This window comes from Globicephala melas, chromosome 17, assembly GCF_963455315.2.
Source record: "Globicephala melas chromosome 17, mGloMel1.2, whole genome shotgun sequence".
NCBI lineage: Eukaryota > Metazoa > Chordata > Mammalia > Artiodactyla > Delphinidae > Globicephala > Globicephala melas.
This window is the reverse complement of record NC_083330.1, coordinates 55,551,003-55,575,453: the sequence shown is the minus strand read 5'-3', so window position 1 is coordinate 55,575,453 and position 24,451 is coordinate 55,551,003. Positions and strand designations below refer to the sequence as shown.

Sequence of the window (24,451 nt, the reverse complement as noted above, 5' to 3'; positions counted from 1 at the left end):
CACCAAGCACACCAAAGGCCAGTCTTCATCCAGAGAAGGTGATGTGTATATGGTGGCATTGGAAGGGAGTCCTCTATTATGAGCTCCTTCCAGAAAACCAAACGATTAATTCCAATAAATACTGCTTTCAAGTAGACCAACTGAAAGCAGTAGTCGACGAAAAGCATTCAGAATTAGTCAACAGAAAACACATACTCTTCCATCAGGATAATGCAAGACTGCATGTTTCTTTGATGACCAGGCAAAAACTGTTACAGCTTGGCTGGAAAGTTCTGATTCATCCGCCGTACTCACCAGACATTGCAACTTCAGATTTCCATTTATTTTGGTCTTTACAAAATTCTCTTAATGGAAAAAAATTCAATTCCTTGGAAGACTGTAAAAGGCACCTGGAACAGTTCTTTGCTTAAAAAGATAAATTTTGGGAAGATGGAATTATGAAGTTGCCTGAAAACTGGCAGAAGGTAGTGGAACAAAAGGGTGAACGTTGTTCAATAAAGTTCTTGGTGAAAATGAAAAATGTGTCTTTTATTTATACTTAAAAACTGAAGGCACTTTTGGCCAACACAATACATTTAGGGATTCCAATTATTTGCTCTCAGTTTTTCTCCTCTGAAGAGTTTATATAAGGTATCTCTTTCAAAGTAACATTTAATGACAGAATAGGTCTCCTTTCTATTCATGACTTATGCATAGGATATATATTCACTACATGAACGTATATATTTTTGGTCAGCCCTTTTGGAATACTTTTTTTCCAGTTTAGTTTCTAGCCTACCACATCCGTAAGACCTGTCTTCACTGTATTTTCAAGTCTAATAACTATTATAGTACTTTGAGTCTTATATTTTAAAATTGTGAATATGCTTGATAATTCTCCTTTTTTGTTGTTCTTCTAACTAACTCTTTATCCTGTTTTTAAACCTTACATCATCAGGAAATTCTTTCCAGACCTCCTTTTAATGTAGACTAAGTTTTCTCAATTATATACTTTCATTTTAGCCTATATGTTTCCTTTATCCCAATTACTACATTATAATTAATATTCTGTAGTCATTTCTTTCCTTGGTTAACATCAAGTTATGAACTCTATGAAGGAAGGGCCATGTTTGTCAGTTGCAAAACTATATCCCCAAAATATTGCCCATGATAGCTGTTAATAAACATTTGTGGAATGAATATCTACTTTTCATGTGTAACAGCATGCAATTTTGAAATGATCTAAGACTTTTAAGTTAGAGACACAGGCTTGAACCACAAGTCTACAATTCATTAGTTGGGTGGCCATGGGAAAGTTTCTTAAGCTGATTCCCAGTTTCCCTTTCTGTACAATGAGGGAAATCATATATGGTGTTGGGTATTTTGTGAGATGTAAGTTGGGAAAATGAATGTTTAAAACAAAGTGTGGCTCAGAGCTGATTTCAACAATTAAGGCTATTAGCATTCTCAAATTGTAAATTTTTAGAAAGCAAGGAAGGTGGTGTTGCTTTACCTGTTACACATCACAGAGCAATGTTAATGGCAATCCTCAAGAGCCTCTGATGAATAAATTGTGTCATTTACCAAGTAATTTATTGTTCTGTTTCCTTTTAACTAATATAGATGAATGTCACTAAACTCTAACCTCTATAACTCAATTAGATTTTTGTTTATCTTGTATCTCTCCCAAGTAATTGTTTGCTGTATCAACAATCCTTTACACTTTAGAATAGTTTATGTTACCAAATTCCTTCATGTTACTTGCTGATAATTTCAATATCTGTGAGAAGAGAGAAGATAAATAAAATATACATCTTTCCAACAAATGCACAATAATTTATTGTGGATAGAGCAGTAAATTTAAATAAAGGGTCTCTGACATTTTTAGAGACATATTTTGAGTGTAAAGTCTTCAGACATGTTTTCCAGTTTTCTTTTCAATTCACTAAACTGTCCACCCTAAGTATTTCAGTTTTGTCTTACAAACATGATCTCGTGGCATAATTCCAAGAGTAAATTCAAATAAATCTTTAGTACATAGGGAGTTTCTTTTTTTTTTTTGCGGTACGCGGGCCTCTCACTGTTGTGGCCTCTCCCATTGCGGAGCACAGGCTCCGGACGCGCAGGCTCAGCGGCCATGGCTCACGGGCCCAGCCGCTCCGTGGCATGTGGGATCTTTCCAGACTGGGGCACGAACCTGTGTCCCCTGCATCGGCAGGCGGACTCTCAGCCACTGCGCCACCAGGGAAGCCCCGGGAGTTTCTTTTATTTAGTAATCTTTGCATTAAAAAATTTGATCAATTCTCAACCAACAGTATGGTGAATATAACTTGATAGTACCCCACCAACACACTCCAGTCCCATTTTAAACTTTGCATTATGGAATATCAAATGAGATTTATCAGGTTCTGTAGTTTTATTTTAATCACCTAAACCTTTTGATTGATATATTAGTGTCATCTGTTGGTGAAGAAAGATAGCTGTAGTCTGTTCAGCAATTCTGCTTTTAGATTTAATCATCTGCTTCAGAAACACATTGAAGTGACAAGCACGATGTGGTAATCTTGCATGTACATTTAATGAAGTACATGAAAATTCTTATTTTATGCTTAAATCTCTATTTTCTTTAAGAATGATTTCATAATAAACAATATTACTTTGTAAATACCATGTATATTAATGATTTGTAATCTGTATTACTGAACGTGACCTACCACGTATATCTTCATTTTTTTCCGAAATTCAAACTCTTGATAGCTGGTAGAAACAGTGTTTAAAAAATTAATCTAAAGCTAGTTCCAAAATTCTTATAGTAATGAAAAAGCTAATTTTATTTAAAAGTTCAAATGTGCAGCACTATTTATTTAAAAAAATCAAGAATAAAAAGTGAATGTTCGGGCTTCCCTGGTGGTGCAGTGGTTGAGAGTCAGCCTGCCGATGCAGGGGACACGGGTTCGTGCCCCGGTCCGGGAAGATCCCACATGCCGCGGAGCGGCTGGGCCCGTGAGCCATGGCCGCTGAGCCTGCGCGTCCAGAGCGAATGCTCCGCAACGGGAGAGGCCACAATGGTGAGAGGCCCGTGTACCGCAAAGAAAAAAAAAAATTAAAAAAAGTGAATGTTCAATCAGAATATAGCAGGTTTTTTAATGGTGGGTTATATAATTCTTCCAGTTAATATAACATCTTTCTTGGCTCTGCGTTTTAAAATGGATATAAACAGCTTAGAGAGAAGTCCCAAATTAAAGAGTTGGGAGGGCACAAAAAATAGAATCCATGATCAATGACTATAGAATTGGGATCTATTAAACCTGAATGTGAAGCATCCTAATAATTGTCTTCTTGGGTTACTCAATGTACAGAGAATGATGGGTAGGTTGTTGTTTTTGAAGGTTAAAGAACAAGGGCAAATGAAAGCAGGAATTTCTGAAGGTGAGAACCAGATATATTTTGGAATTATCTTCTTTGAGTTTCATTTCGAAACAGGCTAAATTCTTATCTGTTTTCTGGTTTAGAAATAATTCAGCCATAAGGCAAGGGTTAGATTAGGTAATCTATTAAAATTCCAACCAGTGTTATTATTAATTCACTGATTGACTTCATGTTTTCCTTTTGCTTTAGGTACTTTTTTCTGGCTAATGCATGTTTGTTCATTTAAATAAAAGTTAAGTTTGAGTATAGCAACTATTTAGAGCTTTCTTCTTTCTTCCTTTCATCCCTACACCTAACCACTTCTTGTAAAATAATTTGGAAACTGCTTTTTCCCCTAGATATATAACTTCATGATAATTGAAGTCCTGACCTTAATTATTTCTTAGGGGTGAGAGGGAAAGGAGTGGATTGAATCTAAGGACACAAGTTGTAGTTTCATTAAAAGTATTTCCTTTTTTATTACTATATTCAAGGGATTGAATTCTTACTCATTTCATCAAAACTTATTAACCTCACCATCTCTTACAGCAAACATCTCATCTATTAATCAATTGAATTTTCTAAAAAATAAACTATCTCAAAATAAACTGTTCATTTTAAAAGTATTTTGTAAAGAATGGCTGAAAATTTATAGACAATAAATATGTTTTAAATTTTACTGAAAATGAATCTATAAAATATGCCTTTGAGAAATAGTAAAGTGAGATATTAAAAATCATTAATCTTGGTTACAGATATTTTAAAATATTTTACAGATATCAGTTTATAATGTATAATTAAATGGTGAGGAAGCTTAAGGAAATTGCCTGTTATTTATAGAAACCATTGATATTTAATTAATATTCGTCAAGTTCTTTTCTAGGATTGAGAACCTAAAATAATTGCTTTAAACTAAAAGTATATACTTCATTTCTAATGTATATAGAGCAAGTTCTATGAATCCTCATTACACTTCTCACTGATTGATCTCATTGGAAATTCATCATTGATTTTTTTCTTTTCATTACTCTTGAAAAATTAAACAGAAAAAAAAATTCACGTAAGAAACACTCTCAAAAGTACTATAAGCATATTATGGGTAAAAATATAAAATTTCAGCTTTGTTTACTGTACCAATTATCAATAAATTATGATTGCTTTTGTACAGTTATATCTACATTTTATGAAGTGTTTTATTTTGGTATTGTATTTTTACTTACTATTGTTATTGATATTTTCAATATTAGTGGTTTATAATTATTTGATTTAATGTAAAATGATATTGCATGGAATACTAACTGAACAAATAGGATGAATATCAAGACTAATTGGAAACATACTTTTTTTTTGCATTGCGACGTCTTTTTTACCTTTTTATTTTGCAGTAATTTCAGACTTTCAGGTAAATTGTGAAAATAGTACAGAGTTCCCATATACATGCTCTTATCCAGCTTTCCTTAATATTAACTGCTTATGTAACCATAGCACAGTTATCAAAACTAGGAAATTAACATTTGTATAATACTATTAAGTAAGCCATAGACTTTACTCAAACTGGAATACCTTTTAGTCCATTCATTCCTTACTGTTTGTATTTCTATTGATTATTATTTGTAGTATAAAAGTAATATAATGTAAAGGTAATATAATAGAAAATTCAGAATATACTATAAGAAAAAAATAATTCTCCCCAACTTCTGCTATTTCTTTATATTTTTTCTATTTTTTTCACTTAAAGTGAAAATGTATTTTTCTCTGAGATGAATATTATTTTAAAAATCTCTTATATTTGTATACTTGTATACTTTTAAGCATCAACTAATAAAATAACAGGGCAATAGGTGAATATCAGACAATTTCCAGATATTTTGCGTATTGATCTAATTAAAACTTCACAAATGTATGCACTTACTATGATAATTCTCATTGTATTCTCCAGGTTAAACACATATTAGAGCTGGAATTCTATTCCAATCTCTCCAGCTTCAAAAATATGTCCATTTTTTGCTGCACTATATTTTTCTTATTTAAGTGAAAAAAAGTTTCCACCCAGACTATATTTTTTTTCAGATAAATATTCATGGTTGGGGGTTAAGTAGAAGCATCAGAGTAATGGAGAGCATACTGATGAAACTTGATTTGCATATTATTATGTTAGTAGAATGTAACTTTGAAGAAGCCACATAAATGGTATTGATCTTTTCATCTGTAAAATATGAGTAATAAATACTAATTTAAAAAATAGCCACAAACTTAAACAATATAAAGTATCTAAATTTTGCTGGCATGAAGAATGACACCTAATATCTATTCAGTAAAATTTCATTCCTTTCCCATACTTCTCTGTTTATGTAATTGAAATAGCAGACATTTCCATTTCTCTGTAAATCTTCTTAAAAGGAAAAAAAAAAGACACCTGTATCTACATATAATTTTATAAATGTAAAATGTTAAAATATATATTAAAATAACTGTAAACTCTTCTTTTCCCTCCCTTCTATAGAATTGCAGAGTAGCTCTTGTGGAAACCCAGGAGTTCCACCCAAAGGTGTGCTATATGGTACAAGGTTCGATGTTGGGGACAAGATCCGCTACAGCTGTGTAACTGGATATATCCTTGACGGCCACCCTCAACTCACCTGTATAGCCAGTTCAGTTAATACAGCCTCATGGGATTTTCCTGTTCCCATCTGTAGAGGTAAAGAAAAAAATAATGTTTATTTTTATGTTGACTGAATATTCATTTGACATAATGAAAATATTTTAAAAATAAGAGTGATAATCAGACAGTATATTTGCAAAACATATTTGGTGCTTGTTTCTTTTATAAAATCTGAAGCTTAGAAAAAGCACATACAGTACATGAAAGATTAAGAAAAATACTTAGGACATTGTGAAATGAGACAATGGATTATATTTTTATATTTCTATACATATTTATACATACATTGTGTATATATGTGTCTTGATGTTTGTACTGGAAAAACATGGAGTTTATGATGCTTAGAAATTTAGTTAGGCTGTCAAAATCATGATTTTGTTTTCATTTTGAAATACTGACTGAATCTATGAATCTTTTAAAGATTTCTGGTAGAGAGTTTAGCATGGGAATTCGTGAAATTAAGAATGCTGTATAATTTATTATTGATACTAATAAGGATCACTTGTATTATGGGGAAAACATAGTAATATACTAATGTAGACAAAGGTACAAAGTACATAGCCTGGAAGACAGAACATGTTCAACATTAGCTGAATTCGTGCATGAATCTTGCCCAAAAAATTCTCTGGAGAAATCATGATCTCAAGTCATCTGCCCATTTTTTGATCAGGTTTTGTTGTTGTTGTTGAGTTTTATGAGTTCTTTTTCTATTTTGGTTATTAACCCCTTATTTATTATAGGATTTGCAGATATCTTCTCCCATTCATTAGATTGTGTTTTCATTTTGTTGGTCCTTTGCTTTGCTGTTCAGAAGCTTTTTAGTTCGATGTAGCCCCATTTGTTTATTTTTGCTTTTGTTTCCTTTTCCTTAGGAGACATATCCAGAAAGATATTGCTAAGATCGATGACAAACAGTGTACTGTCTATGCTTTCTTCTAGGAGTTTTATGGTTTTGGGTCTTATATTCAAGTCTTTAATCCATTTTGAGCTGATTTTTGTATATGGCATAAAATAGCAGTCTAATTTCATTCTTTTGCACGTGGCTGTCCAGTTTTCACAGTGCCTTTCACCGCAGAGACTATCCTTTGTCAATTGTGTGTTCTTTGCTGCTTTGTCATAAATTAATTTTCCATATATATGTAGTTTTATTTCTGGGCTCTCAATTCTACTCCATTTGAGCTCTATGTATGTTTTTCTGCCAATATCATGCTGTTTTGATTATTATAGCTTTGTAATGTAATTTGAAATCAGTGTGATATCTCCAGTTTTGTCCTTTTTCCTTGGAATTGCTTCAGCCACTCGGTGTCTTTTGTGGTTCCATATAATTTTTAGGGCTTTTTGTTCAGTTTCTGTGAAAAATATTGCCGGAATTTTGATAGGGATTTCATTGAATCTGTAGATTGGTCTAGGTAGTATGGATGCTTCAACAGTGTTAATTCTTCCAATGTTAATTCTTCTAACATTTTAACAGTGTTAATCCATGAGCTGAGCGTGGAATATCTTTCCATTTCTTTGTGTCTTCTAGGCATTTATTACATTGAAATACTCTTTTCTATACCTATTTTATTGAGAGTTGTCATAAATGTGTGTTGAATCTTGTCAGATGCTTTGTCTGTATCTATTGAGTGGAACATATATTTATTTTTCATTTTGTTAATGTGATATATGTGTGTGTGTGTACGTATATATACACACACAGATACGTGTGTGTGTGTGTGTGTGTATATATATATATATATATCTCACATTGCTTGATTTGCAGATGTTGAACCATCCTTTAATTCTAGGAATAAATCCCACTTGATCATGATGTATGCTCTCTTAAAATGCATTGTTGTTATTCAGTTTAGTAATATTTGTTGTAACATAATTTTAATAGTAACATAAATAGTAACGTTAATAGTAACATAATTTTTGCATATATGTTCATCAGATGTTGGCCTGTAATTTCCTTTTCTTGTGTGTACTTGCCTGGTTTTAGTATCAGGGTAATGTTGGCCTCATAAAATGAGTTAGGAAGCATTCCTCCTTTTCAATTTTTTGGAAAAATTTGAGAAGAATGGGTGTTAAATATTCTTTGAATATTTGGTAGAATTCACCTGAAAAGCCGTTTTGGATCTGGAATTTTGTTTTTTGTGAGGTTTTTGATCATTGTTTTAATTACCTTATCAGTTGTCTATTCAAATTTTTTATTTCTTTATGATTTAGTCTTGGAACATTGTATGACTCGAAGAATGTATCCATTTCTTCTTGATTGTCCAATTTGTTAGTGTATAGCTGTTCGTAGTATTCTTTTATAATCCTTTGTACTTCTGTGATATCTTTTGTTGCTTCTTCCCTTTCTTTTCAGATTTTATTTATATGCACCTTCTTTCTTCTTTTTTTTTCCTTAGTGATTGGTTTATCTAAAGGTTTATCTTTTCAAAGAACCAGCTCTTAATTTCATTGATCTTTTCTATTGTCTATTTAGTCTCTTTTCATTTATTTCTACTCTGATCTGTATGACTTCCCTTCTTCTACTCAGTTTGGGATTTGTTCTTTTTTTTTTTTTTTTCCCTAGTTCTTTTAGGTTAGATTGTATATTTGATATTTTTCTTATTTCTTGAGGTAGGGCTGTTTGGCTATAAACTGCCCTCTTGGTACCACGTTTGCTGCATCTGATAAGTTTTGGTATGTTGTATTTTCATTTTCATTTGTCTTCAGGTGTATTTTTTAATCTTCCTTTGATTTCATCATTGATCCAATAGTTGTTCAGTAGCATGCTGTTTATGTTTCACATATTTGTGATTTTTTTAGCTTTCTTCTTGTAATTGATATCTAGTTTCATACTATTGTGATCAGAAAAGATGTTTGATATGATTTCAGTCTTCTTAAATTACTGAGACTCTTTTTTGTGTGTTCCAAGAAATGCTCTATCCTTGAGATGTTCCATGTGCACTTGAGAAGGTTGTGTGTTCCACATTTGGATGTAATGTTCTGTAAATTTATTAAGTCCATTTTATCTAGTGTTTCATTTAAGACCACTGTTTCCTTGTTGACTTTCTCTCTGGATCATCATTCACTGATGTAAGTGGGATGTTAAAATCCCCTACTATTATTGTGTTGCTCTCAGTTTCTCACTTAGTTCTGTTAATAATTATTTTATATATGTTGGTGCTCCTATTTTAGGGGCATATGTATTAATAACTGTTGTGTCTTCTTGATGAATTGTACCTTTTATCATTATAGTATTTCCATATCTGTCTCCTTATCATTTTTTGGTTTGAATTCTCTTTTGTCTCATATGAATATGGCTACATCCACTTTCGTTTGGCTGCCATTTGCTTAGAGTGTCATCTTCCATCCCTTCCCTTTGAGTCTGTGCTTGTCTTTAGAGCTGAGCTGAGTCTCCTGGAGAGCATATAGTTGGCTGTTGTGTTGTATTCTGTCTACCCACTCTGTGTTTCAATTGGTGAATTCAGTCCATTTACATTCGTACTTCCATTTTTTTTTCTGGTTGCTCTATATCTCTGTTTCTTTTTTTCTATTGTTTCTGTCTGCCATTTTATTTCGGTGATTTTCTATGATATAGTTCTCAGTTTCTTTTTTCTTTCCTTATTGTGTCTCTGCTCTAGATTTATGTATTATGGTTACCATGAGGTTTATATAAAACATCTCATAAATAAAATAGTCTTCTTTTATTGAAGTATAGTTGATTTACAGTGTTTCAGGTGTACAGCAAAGTGATTCAGTTATATCTTGTCTATTCTTTTTCATATTCTTTTCCATTATATGTTATTGCAAGATAGTGAATGTAGTTCCCTGTGTTATACAGTAGGTCCTTGGTGTTTATCTATTTTATATATCTGTTATTCACAATTTCCCAATTTATCCCTCCCCCCCTTCCCCTTTGGTAATCATAAGTTTGTATTCTGTCTCTGAGTCTAATTCTGTTTTGTAAATAAGTTCATTTGTATGATTTTTTAAAAATTCCACGTATAAGTTATATCGTATGATATTTGTCTTTCTCTGTCTGACTTACTTCACTTAGTATGATAATTTCTAGATCTATCCATGTTTCTGGAAATGGTATTATGTCATTCCTTTTTATGGCTGAGTAACATTCCATTATACGTGTAATGGAATATTTTATAAATATATGTGTGTGTATGTATATATATATATGTGTGTATATATATGTATATACGTGTGCTGTGTCTGCTTTATCCATTCATCTGTTGATGGACATTAAGGTTGCTTTCATGTCTTGGCTCTTGTAAATAGTGCTGCTATGAACATTAGGGTGCATATATCTTTTCAAATTAGAGTTTTAATCTTTTCTGGATATATGCCCAGGAGTGGGATTGATGGATCATATGGTAGATCTATTTTCAGTTTCTTATGGAACCTCCATACTGTTCTCCACAGTGGCTGCACCAATTTACATTTCCACCAACAGTGTGGGAGGATACCCTTTTCTCCACATCCTCTCCAGCATTTATTATTTGTTGACTTTTTGATGATGGCCATTTTGACTGGTGTGAGGTGGTACCTCATTGTAGTTTTGACATGTATTTCTCTAATAATTAGTGAGGTAGAGCACCTTTTCATGTGCCTGTTGGCCATCTGTATGTCTTCTTTGGAGAAATGTCTATTTAAGTCTTCTGTGCATTTTTTGACTGGGTTGTTTGTTTTTTTGATATTGAGTTGTATAAGCTGTTTGTATATTTTAGAAATTAACCCCTTGTTGGTTGCATTGTTTGCAAATATTCTCTCCCAGTCCATAGGTTGTCTTTTTATTTTGTTTATAGTTTCCTTTGCTGTGTAAAGGCTTTTAAGTTTAACTAGATACTATTTGTTTATTTTTGCATTTGTTTCCATTATCCTTGGGGACAGATCCAATAAAATATTGCTGTGTTTTATGTCAAAGAGTGTTTTGCCTATGTTTTTCTCTAGGAGTTTTATAGTATCCAGTCTTACATTTGGGTCTTTAATCAACTTTGAGTTTATTTCTGTATGTGGTGTTAGAGAATGTTCTAATTTCATTCATTTACATGTAGCTGTCCAGTTTTCCCAGCACCACTTATTGAAGAGAGTGTCTTTTCTCCATTGTATATTCTTGCCTCCTTTGTTGTAGATTGACTATAAATGTGTGGGAATATTTATGGACTTTCTGTCATTTTTATGTGTCTGTTTTTGTGCATGTGCCATACTATTTTGATAACTGTGGCTTTCCAGTATAGTCTGAAGTCAGGGAGCATGATTCCTACAGCTCCATTCTTCTTTCTCACGATTGTTTCGGCTATTTGGGGTCTTTCGTGTTTCCATACAGATTTTAAAAAATTTTGTTCCAGTTCTGTGAAACATGCCATTGGTAATTTGATAGGTATTGCATTTAATCTGTAGATTGCCTTGGGTAATATGATCATTTTAACTATATTGATTCTTCCAATCCAAGAACATGGTATATCTTTCCATCTACTTGTGTGGTCTTCATTTTCTTTCATCAGCATCTTACAGTTTTTGGAGTACAGGTCTTTTGCCTCCTTATGTAGGTTTATTTGTAGGTGTTTTATTCTTCTTGATGTGATGGTAAATGGAATTCTTTTCTTAATTTCTCTTTCTGCTATTTTGTTGTTAGCGTATAGAAATGCAACAGATTTCTGTATATTGATTTTGTATCCTGCAACTTTATTGAATTCATTGATGAGCTCTAGTAGTTTTCTGGTAGCATCTTTAGGATTTTCTATGTATAGTATTATGTTATTTGCAAACAGTGACAGTTTTACAGCTTCCTTTCCAATTTGGATTCCTTTTCTTTCTTTTCTTCTCTGATTGCTGTGGCTAGGACTTCCAAAATTATGTGGAATAAAAGTGGCAAGAGTGGGCATTCTTGTCTTGTTCCTGATCTTAGCGGGAATGTATTCAGCTTTTCACCATTGAGTATGATGTTAGCTGTGTGTTTGTCATATATGGCCTTTATTATGTTGAGGGTTTTTCCCTGTATGTTCACTTTCTGGATAGTTCTTATGAATGTATGTTGAATTTTATCAAAAGTTTTTGCTGCATCTATTGAGATGATCATATGGTTTTTATTCAGTTTGTTAATGTGGTATATCAAACTGATTGATTTGTGGATATTGAAAACTCCTTGCATCCCTGAGATAAATCCCACTTGATCATGTTGTATGATCCTTTTAATGTGCTGTCGGATTCTGGATAATTCTCCATAAGTGTGACTTTAAGTTTGGTTTCTGGAGAATTTTCTTTTTCGTGATGCTGTGTTACCATGGTTTTTCATGGGGCTTGATGAGCTGTTCTTATGCCGGCACATTTGAAGTAGTGGATACATTTCTTCTTTAGATGAATGTTCTTTATTTCCTTGATTCTAATGATTTAACAGATTAGTAGTCAGAGGCCTTTCTTTTGTTTTTCAGCAGCTTGTGCTATAGCACTGTTTTTGGTTTCTCTTACCTGAGCTGCCTGTAGTTATATTTGAGAATCAGCACTTTCCACCCTCTACCACCTTTGCTAGAGGTATTGCCTTGTACCATCATTGTAGCTGCTTGTGCCTCGCTGCTGCTAATGATGCTGTTGTAGCTGGCATCATTACCTGGGGCACTGGGATGGCAAGAACCTACTCTGTGCCCAGGATCTCCTGAGTCTCAGGCTCTGCTACAGTGGAGGGAGTAGGAGAGTAGGGAGTGAGCTGGAGTCTCGGTTGCCTCTACTGCATCTGGGGTTATTAGGTTTGCATGTGCTACTGCTGTGGATGGGCAGGGCTGCAGTGGTAGGCACCTTCATGGATGGAGAGACCAGTTGCAGGCTCAACTGCCACTGCTGCCTGGTTCCCTGTGAGCCACTGTGGCTGGGAGGCTGGAGTTATGTATGCCTCCTTCCCTGATGCTACCAGGTTCTCTGGGACTGTGCGCTCAGCTGCTGTGGTTGGGGGTTCAGGATCTCAGGCACTGTCTCTGCTTTTCTTCTGATTCTGCCTTCTCTATGTATTCCAGTCCATCCACCTTTACATGTACAAATGTGTGGAATTCTCCAGCACCCTGGTGTGCTGGGCCAAGTCATATTTGTTGAGTTATGGATTTTTACTGGTTGTAGTTTGAAGAGGAGAAACAAAGAGAGCATCTCTCGTTCCACAGTGATGCTGATGGCACCCCTATCTACTTCTATGACTGCTAATTAACTATCGTTTGCTTAAGTATTTATAGTATATTAGGAAATTTATAAGCATGCTCACTTTTAAATTTCACAGTATGAAACTGAAACTAAAAAATTTTAAAAAATTGTTCAAGGTTACTCAAGAAATGTCAAGAACCATGAAGAGTTTGAGATTTTACTTGACTTGGAATTAACGATTTCTCTGCCATAGTTTCTTGGATGGTGATAGAAGACACAAGACTCTTGGGTCAGAAACAAAGGAGAGTTTATTATTCACAGAAGTGTCAGGAGACAGAGCATCAGCGTTTGTTCCAGTTCTCCAAGCCCAGTTCCCATAGAATGTATGAAGAGTATGAGATATCTGCATATGTAGTATGTGTTGTTACAGGAGAGGAATCATGAGCTTCAGAACAAATACCTTTGAAAAGATAGTTTGGTACAAAGAGAAGAAGGACAGTTGGAATCTCTGCTTGCAAGATGTACAGAAACATTAGAGTCTGATGAAGAAATTTTTCCTGATTTGGGGTGTGGTGGGGGGGATGCCAGATTTGAACCCATTCGGTCAGGTTCCAAAGCCTTAGCTTGTTATCCCTTTGATACTTCACCAAAATTATTTGCATCTCTCTTCAAAAATGTTTAATAACAAGATAGTAAATGGAGTTTTATATGTGAATCAGTCCAAAAATGTTTAGTCAATTTTTTAAATGCATAAAACTCCCTTAATCAAAAGGACTTTTTAAGGTACTTAAAACCAAGAAGTGTTTTAAGAGGTTTCAGTGGAGTATTCCCAACACTATCCTAGAGTTAATTTCCTTTGTGGGGCTCCTTTTTTCCCTTCAGCTAAGAGCCTATGGGGTCAGGAAGATCTGAATCTAAATACTCATTCTTCCACTTACCTACTAGGGCCTTTGAGCAAAAATTACATTATTTTAGAAACTATTTCTTTAGCTATAATAGAATTAATAGAAATACCAAAATCACAGTACTGTTGGAGTTTAATATGATAGCATATGTAAAGTGTCAGTTACATACAAAGTTATTTATGTAGCTCTATCTTTCCACTTTTCCTTAGCACTTGTTACCATCTTCTCTTTAAAAAAAGGAATTACAGTCAATAAAATCTTGATGGATAATATCATTTATACTCATATCCAAGTCTAAACTTCCAACCAGCACTTCTGTTTTTGTTGTTGATTTTGTTGCCATTTTGTTTGTTTTTGCCAGGGCATATACTCTACTTCCCTACTCGTCATCTTCAAGTCCCTTCAGGCATATTTTCTTTGACTCCTATTCTAACCTCTATGGCTTTTATCTATCAAAAAATGGCGCCCATTGTTTTTTTGAAATTCTGTCTCCTCAATTTCATTTTACCAAGCTTACCTTTTTTTCTCTTTATCAATAATACTGATGAATACATTTACTCATTCAAATATATTTATTAAGGGCCTGCTCTGTGCAAAGCATTATTTCATGTGATGAGGATCAAAATATGATTAAGAAACACATCTTGCCTTTAAGAACCCAGTTCTAGTGGGACTGATCGTAATGTAATCAAGTAGTTACAGTAATGTGTGATAATTGCTTTAATAACAGAATGTATGGAATTTTAGGCACCTTGATAAGGAAGACCTTAATTTCTCCCAGTTGAGTGGAAGGGAGTTGAGGTTGGAACAGTGCTTTAAGAGAAAATTTCACAGAGGACTTGCTAAAAATACAAACTGTATAGAGCAAGAACTTTTTCAATGAGGCAATAATTTTCCTTTCTAGCCTCAAAAGTAGTTCTCATGTATTACTAATATTCACTGGCTAAAGGTGGAGTCTATGAAGTCATACTTCATAGAGTGTATGATCTAGTTTTCTAAGGAACAATTTACCACTAGCCATTTTTTTTTAATTAAAATTTAAAAGAGTAGAGGGATAGTGAATTTGGATTTTGTGTGTTTGCCATTTTTGAAAAAAAAAAAAAAGACTATTCAGTCCATGGCTTCCCTCCTCTACTCTTTGCCACTTGATAGCACACTGATTCTTTAATTTATAACTTTGCAGGGGGCTGATAACATTGTAGTGATCTGCTTATTGCTTTCCCTGGAGTTTACATTTTCTCTCCTTGATGAAACCTTTGCTTTTAGAGAGTTGTTTTGGTGATCCCTAACCATGATAGTTTAAGAAAAAATGAATGCCTCATCAACCTAGAGAGTATGGTGCAAGGGTTTTTGTGTTCACAAGCATGATGAACTTTATCAACACCATCTGCTAGTATTTGTAAAGGTATTTAACTGCTTGATGCTGGGCTAAACAATATTCCATAAAAAGTGAAACCAAATTCCTGTGCACTAAGTCTGGAATGAAAATACCTGGCATACATACCTGTTCTGCACTTCTCCCTTTGATAGACATTCCACGCCATTTATTTCACTGAGCTTCAATGTGGCCTCAGAGTCCTCAACTCTGTGCTCCCAACACTTCTTACAAATTAAGAGCAGTTGGCAGACAAGGTGAAATGGATTTGCTAGTCCTAGATTAACCATTCTAAAATTCATAATGATATTCTATATTCAGAATGGCATTTTGGTATACACAACCTGGGGCAAACTAATAAAAGTGCATGTGAAAGTTACACATAAATTAAGTGTAACTTTGAATTTTTCTACCACACTTTCCATTACTATCTTGACAACGTTATCTGGGCACAAAATCATTCATTAGCCTTATCGTTTCAGATAAAGGAATCTGGTCTCTTTATGTGAACGGCTGTATTTAATAGTAATGAGGAAAACATTTTCTGCATGCCTTTTAATAAACATGCAAGAGAAGCGTAAATCATTTGATAATGGGGTTATTTTATCACCTCAAAGACTACCAAAATCCTAGTGATGTCAGGCTACAAGGAAAAATTGACAAGTGTCTCAGGTCACTTGCTGTTTCTTCATCTCTCCCAGGAAAATGTAGGCTGTTCTATCAACAATCAGGCCAACACTCAACCACCTTCTCATGTACCCTAACCTTGTTCTGAAAAGTTCATTTGTGTGATTAAAAGGATGAAAATGTCCTGATTAAATTGTCTTAGTAGTGTCCAGTATGATGGAGCAAAGATTGCAAGACTTGTCTTTAAGGGTATTAGATCCATGAGCTGATTTGCCTTTCTGCCACATATTACTGGAATGTTGTTTCTTTTGTCAAAAATTGAATATTTTTACTTATCTCAGGAGATTGTAAATTTAGAGAGACTGGATTAAATGAGATAACATTTTTAAAATGTTTCTATAATGCTTAGCACATAGAAGGTACTCAAAAATTACAAATAGTTTCAAATACATGAAAAAATAATTTAAAAAAATAATATAGAAGTAATAGCTATCACTTGTGTTATATATGTGTTTAGAATATTTTAAAATATCCATTGCCAGTTAAACATATGCCTATAGCTCCAAGATATTTTCTTTAAAACAAGAGAGTAAAAAAGTCTGCAAAGAGTGGACCTTGGTCTGATAAAAGCTTTGGTTTCCTTTACATGTCTGCCACTGAGAAGATATAGAATCTTTATGTGGATATTTAGTGTTTCAGGTCTCAGTTTTCTCATCTGTAGGATAGGGGAGTCCTTACTACTTGATAGTTACTATAGTGAGGATTATATTAGTTAATATATATAAAATACAGACTCCATAATATTCAACAAGTAGTGATTACTGCCTTACTTCTTACTTGATGATAGTCATCATCAAAACAGGTATTTGAAAACCGGTCTAGATATATCCATTCTATGACCATACAGGCAGAGGAATGAATTTTTCTCAGAGTTGTAGTAGTTAAGGGGACCTTTAAACCCCACATTAGCCTAACACATTAGATTGGGATCATCAAGTAATAAACATCAGTGGTGAAAATATGTTTCCCATGGGTAACCGCATTTCTGAGTCATTAATTTCTGGAAGTTCTCACATTTGAAATATATTCAGTAATTAAACTGGTATCTACTAAGAAGTCACTATGCACATGCCATACAGCTAAGAGCCATGGTAATTGAAACAGCCCCAGGCCTCATGAAACTCATAGTCTACTGAATATGGGAACTTTTATTTGGAAGATGATCTATTTGGTGACCTGGGTTATTGTCCAAATGTGTGTACTTTAATTCCATGCAAAAAGATAGAGTGGCATTCTTGTATAAGAAATAGGTGCTGGCCTTCTGTGTATTTCTGATATTTAGAAAAGAAAGTTGGATTTCTATATTTTTACCATATAATTGTCTGCTGCTGCAATTAGCAGTGAGCATTCTCTTTAACATTCAACTCACACATTATTTTCCCCACTAGGTATTTGTGAGTTACATCTTCCTCCATTCAGGAAGCTGTTTATTATTTTTTCCTTTTCCATCCTGTATATAAAAACTCAAGCGTTTCTGTTGCCTTACTCTATTGTCCAAGTTTTTTGTTCCTTCATATGTCATTCTCATTTTGAATTAATCCATTTTGTTTGACAATAAAGAAATGGTCATTAAGTCTGTATTTTTTTGGTATTATATGTTATTATAATGTATTGTTAATTTATAGATGTTTGTGTTTTTTTCCTTAATGGAATGATTTCCACTTCTTTCTCTTTCTCTACAATTCCTAGAAAGATGCTGACAAAGTGTATTTTGAAAATCAAACACAAAAATCAGTTTCTTTTTGAGGCAACTGAGTCTTCAATTGTTTATGCCTATTCTGTGTAACTTTAAGCCATATATTTCTGTGGAGACTTTTGTTTATTTGGAGTTTTTTGTTTATCTGTTTTGATGTGTAAGAATTTAAAGTATTTGTTCTAAATGAAAGATTCATATTGCTTGAGGAAAGTTTATATTTTTGAAGAATAACAAAATAGTTTGATAATGTTATACCCAAAATAAAAACAGAATTTTATAAATATTAAGCAGTACTCATTTCTAACACTTACCTACATTTCAAATCTTGTAGAAAGAAAGAAAAATTATACTGTCTCAGTGCTCACAAAGAATTCACATGATTATTTGGGACCATGACTTACAGAAAAGATGATGGAACATGCTTAGCCAAAAATATATTGACAGCTTCAGAATTCCCTGTGGTGAAATAGATTGTTTAATGCATGATAAGAACCTTGAAGAGCAATCACCTAACTTCCTACTAGGATATAAACTCAGTGAACCACACCAGTGACCATCTGGTATTCTATTGCTCTTTGTAAAGCCATCACTCCAAAGATAAGGCAAAATAATTTAGGAAAATGACATTGAATAATGTCATGTGACACATGGCTAGCTATGTGGACTAGCTTCATGTGAAAAGTCCTTTTTTTGTGTGCTAAGAAAGCACAGTAAACAAAATTTTTATAGGAATCATTCTAGAAGGACACTTCATACATTTTTGGCTTGGGCTCTTTCTCTCCTATGCAGTATTATTGGTCACCTTAGTAAGTTATGTTAAGTGTGTGTGTGTGTTTGAGCCATTCAGTGATGAAAGATCTTTCGTGCAGTTAATACTAGAAGACAAAATTTAAATGTTGAAATTTGAATGCCTTCAGAAATTCTACTTTTTTGGTCTATTGCTCAGTGTGCTTGAAGTCTAAATTCTTTCTACAGTCACTTTTCTTAGGATTTTCCCAAGTGCAGATCTGACTCAACAAAACAAATAATTTGCTTTTTTACTATATAATTGTTATGTATGTAAAACTGGTGCTAAGTATCTTAAATATTGAAGGAGTCTTGAAAAATAAGTATTTTATCTATAGCTTTTAATGGTTCCATATTTATGTCACTAATTCCTTGTATTTTTGAGTAAGACAGTTTTCCCTTCATTTATTGCTCCTTATGTTTGAGGTTACCCTAGCATTCAAACTAAGTTACAATTTTAAGGTCACTTATTATATATTTGTATTTGACTTATAGCTAATGTAAAAAAGGCAGATGATGTAGCATAAAAACATGATTTACACAGTAAATAAAATAAATGAGAATAAGGATAACTGTGTTAAGAGAAAATAATGGAAGAGCAAGTTGAAACCAAGAGCAAAGTTAATATACAAAAGTCATGTTCTGTATTCTTATATACTTGTTAAAATCAACATTAAATTTGGCTTTAATCCACCTGGGAACCTAAACAAATCTGGAGAGCATTATTAGTTCATAGTCTCACAAAGCAAACAATTTGTGAGGGAAGACCACACTTACTAAGCAGAGTGCAAAATTTCTTATGCAATACAACATGAAGAAGGCACAGTATACTCTAATGTCTATGTCCTATATTAGTAAATATGAACTCAGAGAATGAGCTTCCCAGGGTTGCATCACATCTTACTGATGTGTAAATGAGGCCTTGTTATTGAAAAGATGGAGGATCGTATTCATAGAATCAATATAATCAAACAACACATGCCTAATGTCATTGGCCATTATCAGTGACGTACAAACCCAACTATCTAGATTTAGTTCTGACCCAATTTTTGTATATTTTCGAAATGTGAATCTCTTTGTTAGTTTGTACATGTGAAATTCGATGTGAAAATTCATCATCTGAGAACAGAAGCAAGGGCATAATATTTCTGCATTAATATGATCTTAATTGTCTTTTACATTTTGTCATTTAATAGATGTGTAATTAATTTCAAAAATAAGTTAGTTTTTTTATAGTTAGACACCTTATACAGGAAATTCAGTGTGAATATAGTTAACAAAACTTTATATTTAGCATGAATCTTTAACTGCTTATTGTAAATATATTAATGATTATTCCAAATTTTTTGAAAATGTTATATGATTGTGTTTATCATAGCTCTTCCTTAAATGGCTGTTGTTCCTGAATCTTTATATCTACAATGAAGAAAATGATTCTAAACAACTAAGATGAGGTCATTGTCAATGCCACTGCATATTTAGAAAATCATCACAGTACAAAGTATAATGAGTCAGTAAAAATATCGGGCATTTTATTGCTCTAATTTTTATTCAAAAAACAGAATTTGATGGTTGAAGTGCTAATAATAAATATGTGAAAATTACAAAAAATATTTTCAAATAAAGGAGGGATAATATTTTTGTATTTATATTCAATTAAATATCTGTTGAGGGCTTCCCTGGTGGTGCGGTGGTTGGGAGCCTGCCTGCCGATGCAGGGGACAGGGGTTCGTGCCCCGATCTGGGAGGATCCCACATGCCGCGGAGCGGCTGGGCCCGTGAGCCATGGCCGCTGGGCCTGCGCGTCCGGAGCCTGTGCTCCACAACGGGAGAGGCCACAGCAGTGAGAGGCCCGCGTACTGCAAAAATAAATAAATATCTGTTGATTGACAATGATGGAGAAGAGATGCACAACAGTTGCTGATTTTAAGGAGCCTATGACATGTGGAAAACACATACATAAATATATACTGTAGTAAAGTATAAACAGCCCCTTCTACTGCATCCCTCAAGAAAGGTACAAATAAAATATCATGGAAAATCAGAGGCAGCTGTGAATCTTGTCTTGGTGAGAGGGAGATTAATCTTGATGGAGATTTGAAAAATAACTCAGATGTTCATATTGTATTGCCTTCTTTTTATCTCATATCATTTATTGAGCATTTTCTTTGGGTCAGAGACAGTTTGCAATTACCCATTTAATCTTCATACTCATGCTATACGGAGTAGATAATATCTCGATCCCCATTTTATAGATGGGGAAACTGAAGCACAATGAGGTTAATATTTCCCAAGGTCACATAGCTAGTAAAAGGTAGTGTGAGGATTTGGATTTAAGCAGTCTGGCTCCAATACCACGTTCTTAACCTTCGTGTTATACTCTCTTCCCCATTGTCTTGATTATAAAACTTATTCTTTCCATTTTTCCTTTAGTCTTAGTCTTTGAAAATGCTTAACATTTTCTCTCAAATTAAATCTAATCAACCTTGTAAACAAAAGGTTTTAAGATTATAACAACCTGCTGTCTTGAGTTACTGTCTTGTTCTTCCAGTTTATTTCAACTCAAAATTGATTAATAATCAATTATTAATCTTTTAATAATCAATTAAAAGATTTTAATTTTAATAATCAATTATTAGTCTTTCGTTGTTTCTTTGCTCTTCACCAAACCCTTCTTCAAACTCTCAAGATGTTTCAACCTTTCTAGGGTTAGGGAACAAATGTATTTAGTAATATATAATGTGTACAGTTGTAAATGTTTATAGCTGTGGTACTGTAACACATCACCTGGGGAAACTAAAAGTGAATTGACTTTTGCTGGTGGAGACAAATGTAGAGAGGAGAGGTTATAATTTCAACTGAGAAGATCATTTGAAATCATCTTTAGGAGAGTTTTAAAGCTCAGATTTATCCTCTAGGCGGGTGTAAGCCATTAAGTAAGTGTATTTGAACATTTTTGAGATGGTAAGCTTGTTTTTTGGGCAATATGGCATTTATGTAAATGTATCCATTGTAAATGAGAGAGCATCGGCAATAGGCAGAAGGTTTGTGTCCTCCATTTTGCACTTGCGTGCACACACGCACACACAGTTTGCACAGAGTTGGATGATAGTCGAAGGATGTTTCTATTTATCATCCAGCTTATCTATTCAGGTTTCTGTAACAAAATAACATAGACTGGGTGACTTATAAACAACAGAAATTTATTTCTCACAGTTCTGGTGGCGGGGAAGTCTAAGATTAAAGCACTGGTAAGTTTCAAACATGAATTTTGTGGAAACACATACATTTAGTCTATAGCACCATCTCAACAATAATAATAACACACCTAATATTTTTTAAGTCCTTATCATGTTCTAAGGATAGTTCTAAGAATTCTCATTTTACCTTTATAAAAACTTACCAATAAGGTATTATGATTTTCTCACTACAAGTATCCACTGAGGCAGGTAGAGGTTAAAACCCTGCCAAAGTTCACACTGGAATAGGAGTTAGAACCGAGTAAACTAAAAACCATTATCTGTAAAATCTTAGTAAGATTTTAGAACCTGTAACTTTCCAATGATGATAATTCTTCCTATGTGCATTACTCTGAATTCATTGAAAGCAAGACTACCCCAGTCACTTGTCAGTGGGGGATGAATTCCCCATCAACTGATTTAGACAAATCAAGGTTCATCCCCCAGGACATCTGTAAATGCACAGAAGATAGACTAAAATTTTCATTAGCAATGAAAAATTTGAGTGGCTGTTGATATCTACCTTAGTGTAACTAGTTAAAGCTTAGTTAGGAACATGCTGCTGTTAGCCCTGTAACATTTTCAGAAAGGTCATATTTAAATTCCTTGTAGGACTATCTCTCCTACATGTTTTAGCATATTTAGTGCATGATCTGTTTTGATTTAACATCTGTCCCCTGAACAAAACATATTGTTCCTGAATCATATTGCTGGTGATTTCTTTGAGGATAAGGAGAGAATTTCTAGGTAATGGTCAGAGATAAAAGGATGTTATGTGGCATGTGGAAGTAGATTATTCAGTGAGGGCATTTTAATGATTTTCTTCCTTAGCAATACCCAGTAATCTCAACAGGAAAGTGTCTAGTTGTATGAGAATAATTTGTCTCTGTGAAACCTTCTAAAGTTTAACTAAATTTAATTTAAATTAACAAAGTAAATATTACAAGTTATGGTCCATTTTTCTTTATATGCTATGAATACACAAGGTCTTGGGAAAATTAGTTTGTTTCATATCATAGCATTTTTACAACTGACACTCAAAATTTAGAATTCTTACTATTTTGAGTTACTTTCAACATATAATCCAGAGTTAAAAATAAAATTAAAGATAGAAAAGGAATAAAGAAAAAGTAGAAAAGAGAGAATGTGAAAATGTTTAAAATATTGCTATATGACCAAATATTTTGTGTACCTTAGCCATTGATATTTAGTGGATTCAGTATTAAAAAAATATTATCATCATTTCCACACATTCACTTGAATCAATGGAAATAGTCTAATATGCATCAATGAGCCTTCCATTTTAAGTAATTTATTATTGAGGAATATGTTAAACAACCTTGCAGAGTCTTTCCCAGATGATTATAGAAGGAAAATTTAGTAAGGTTATTTCTCATATTAGTATAAATTATGATTTTCCAAATTATTCCCCAGTAAAACTTGTTAACAAGTTATATAGATAAGCAATTGAAAGTACTTGACTCCATAAATTCAAAAAACATTTATTCTATCAACTTGTGTTTTCAGTAAAATCAAGATATCATTCTCACCTACAGTTATTTACCAAAGGGTCAATGACCATCATTTCTCTACTCTTTGGTATATGGCTTTTTTAGTGTTGTTTTTCCTGAGCACCAGTGTTTTGATTAGCTTATAAGAGATGAAGCTTTCATTCTATAATACTCTGACTTCAGTTAGCAGGAGTAGTGAGCAGAGGCCACTTTCATTATTTTCCGTCATTTGAACAATAATGCAATCAATTTATATCCCACAGTGTTAATCAAGTGAACTTTAAGTGTATTTTCTATTATTTTGTAGGAACAAATTATTAGTGAGGAGTAATTTAATCACTTAATTAGAACCTCAGTCAGTTCATCGATTTTTCTCTTTTCTTTTCTTTTTTTTTTTTTTGCGGTACGCAGGCCTCTCACTGTTGTGGCCTCTCCCGCTGCGGAGCACAGGCTCTGGACGCTCAGGCTCAGTGGCAGTGGCTCACGGGCCTAGCTGCTCTGTGGCACGTAGGATCTTCCGGGACCGGGGCACGAACCCATGTCCCCTGCATCAGCAGGTGGACTCTCGACCACTGCGCCACCAGGGAAGCCCTCATCGATTTTTCTTAATTAAATTTAGGTTAATTCCTCTGCCCTCATGAGTAATTCAGCTCAAGAGAGATATTATAATGAACATCTGTGGAGATGTTTGAGATAAAGTGACTGCAGTTCAGGAAGAAAAAAAAGTAAGAAAAAATGTCTTTTCATTTTAATACATCAAAATTGAATAATGTGTGGCTTGTATCGGTTAGATTAGGCTAGGTCATGCGGCAACAACAAATAACCCTATAATCTCAGTACCTTCATATAATGAAAGTTAAATATTTTCTCAGTCTACCTATAGAATGCAAGCAGCAGAGGGGCTCTGCTTACCATAGTCATTGGCTAACTCAGGGTTATAGAGGCCCCATCTCAGGACATTTTCCCATAACTTCTAATGTAGGGGCAAAAAAGGACAAATGGCAACTAGATAGTGTTTCTTAAAACTTTGGTCAGGAGGTAAGACAGGATATATCTATTTTTTATTTCATTGGCTAAAACAAGCCACGTGACT

General features: G+C 33.7%; 1 protein-coding gene across 2 annotated transcripts in view; it reads left to right on the top strand.

Moving 5' to 3' along the window:
• The window catches only part of CSMD3 (CUB and Sushi multiple domains 3), a 1,079,985-nt gene that overhangs the window by 230,284 nt on the left and 825,250 nt on the right, over positions 1–24,451 (top strand). For both annotated transcript variants that reach the window (XM_030875636.2, XM_030875634.2), the window contains exon 4: positions 5,891–6,085. In XM_030875636.2, the coding sequence (XP_030731496.1) occupies positions 5,891–6,085 (195 nt within the window). The remainder of the gene's footprint in view (positions 1–5,890; positions 6,086–24,451) is intronic.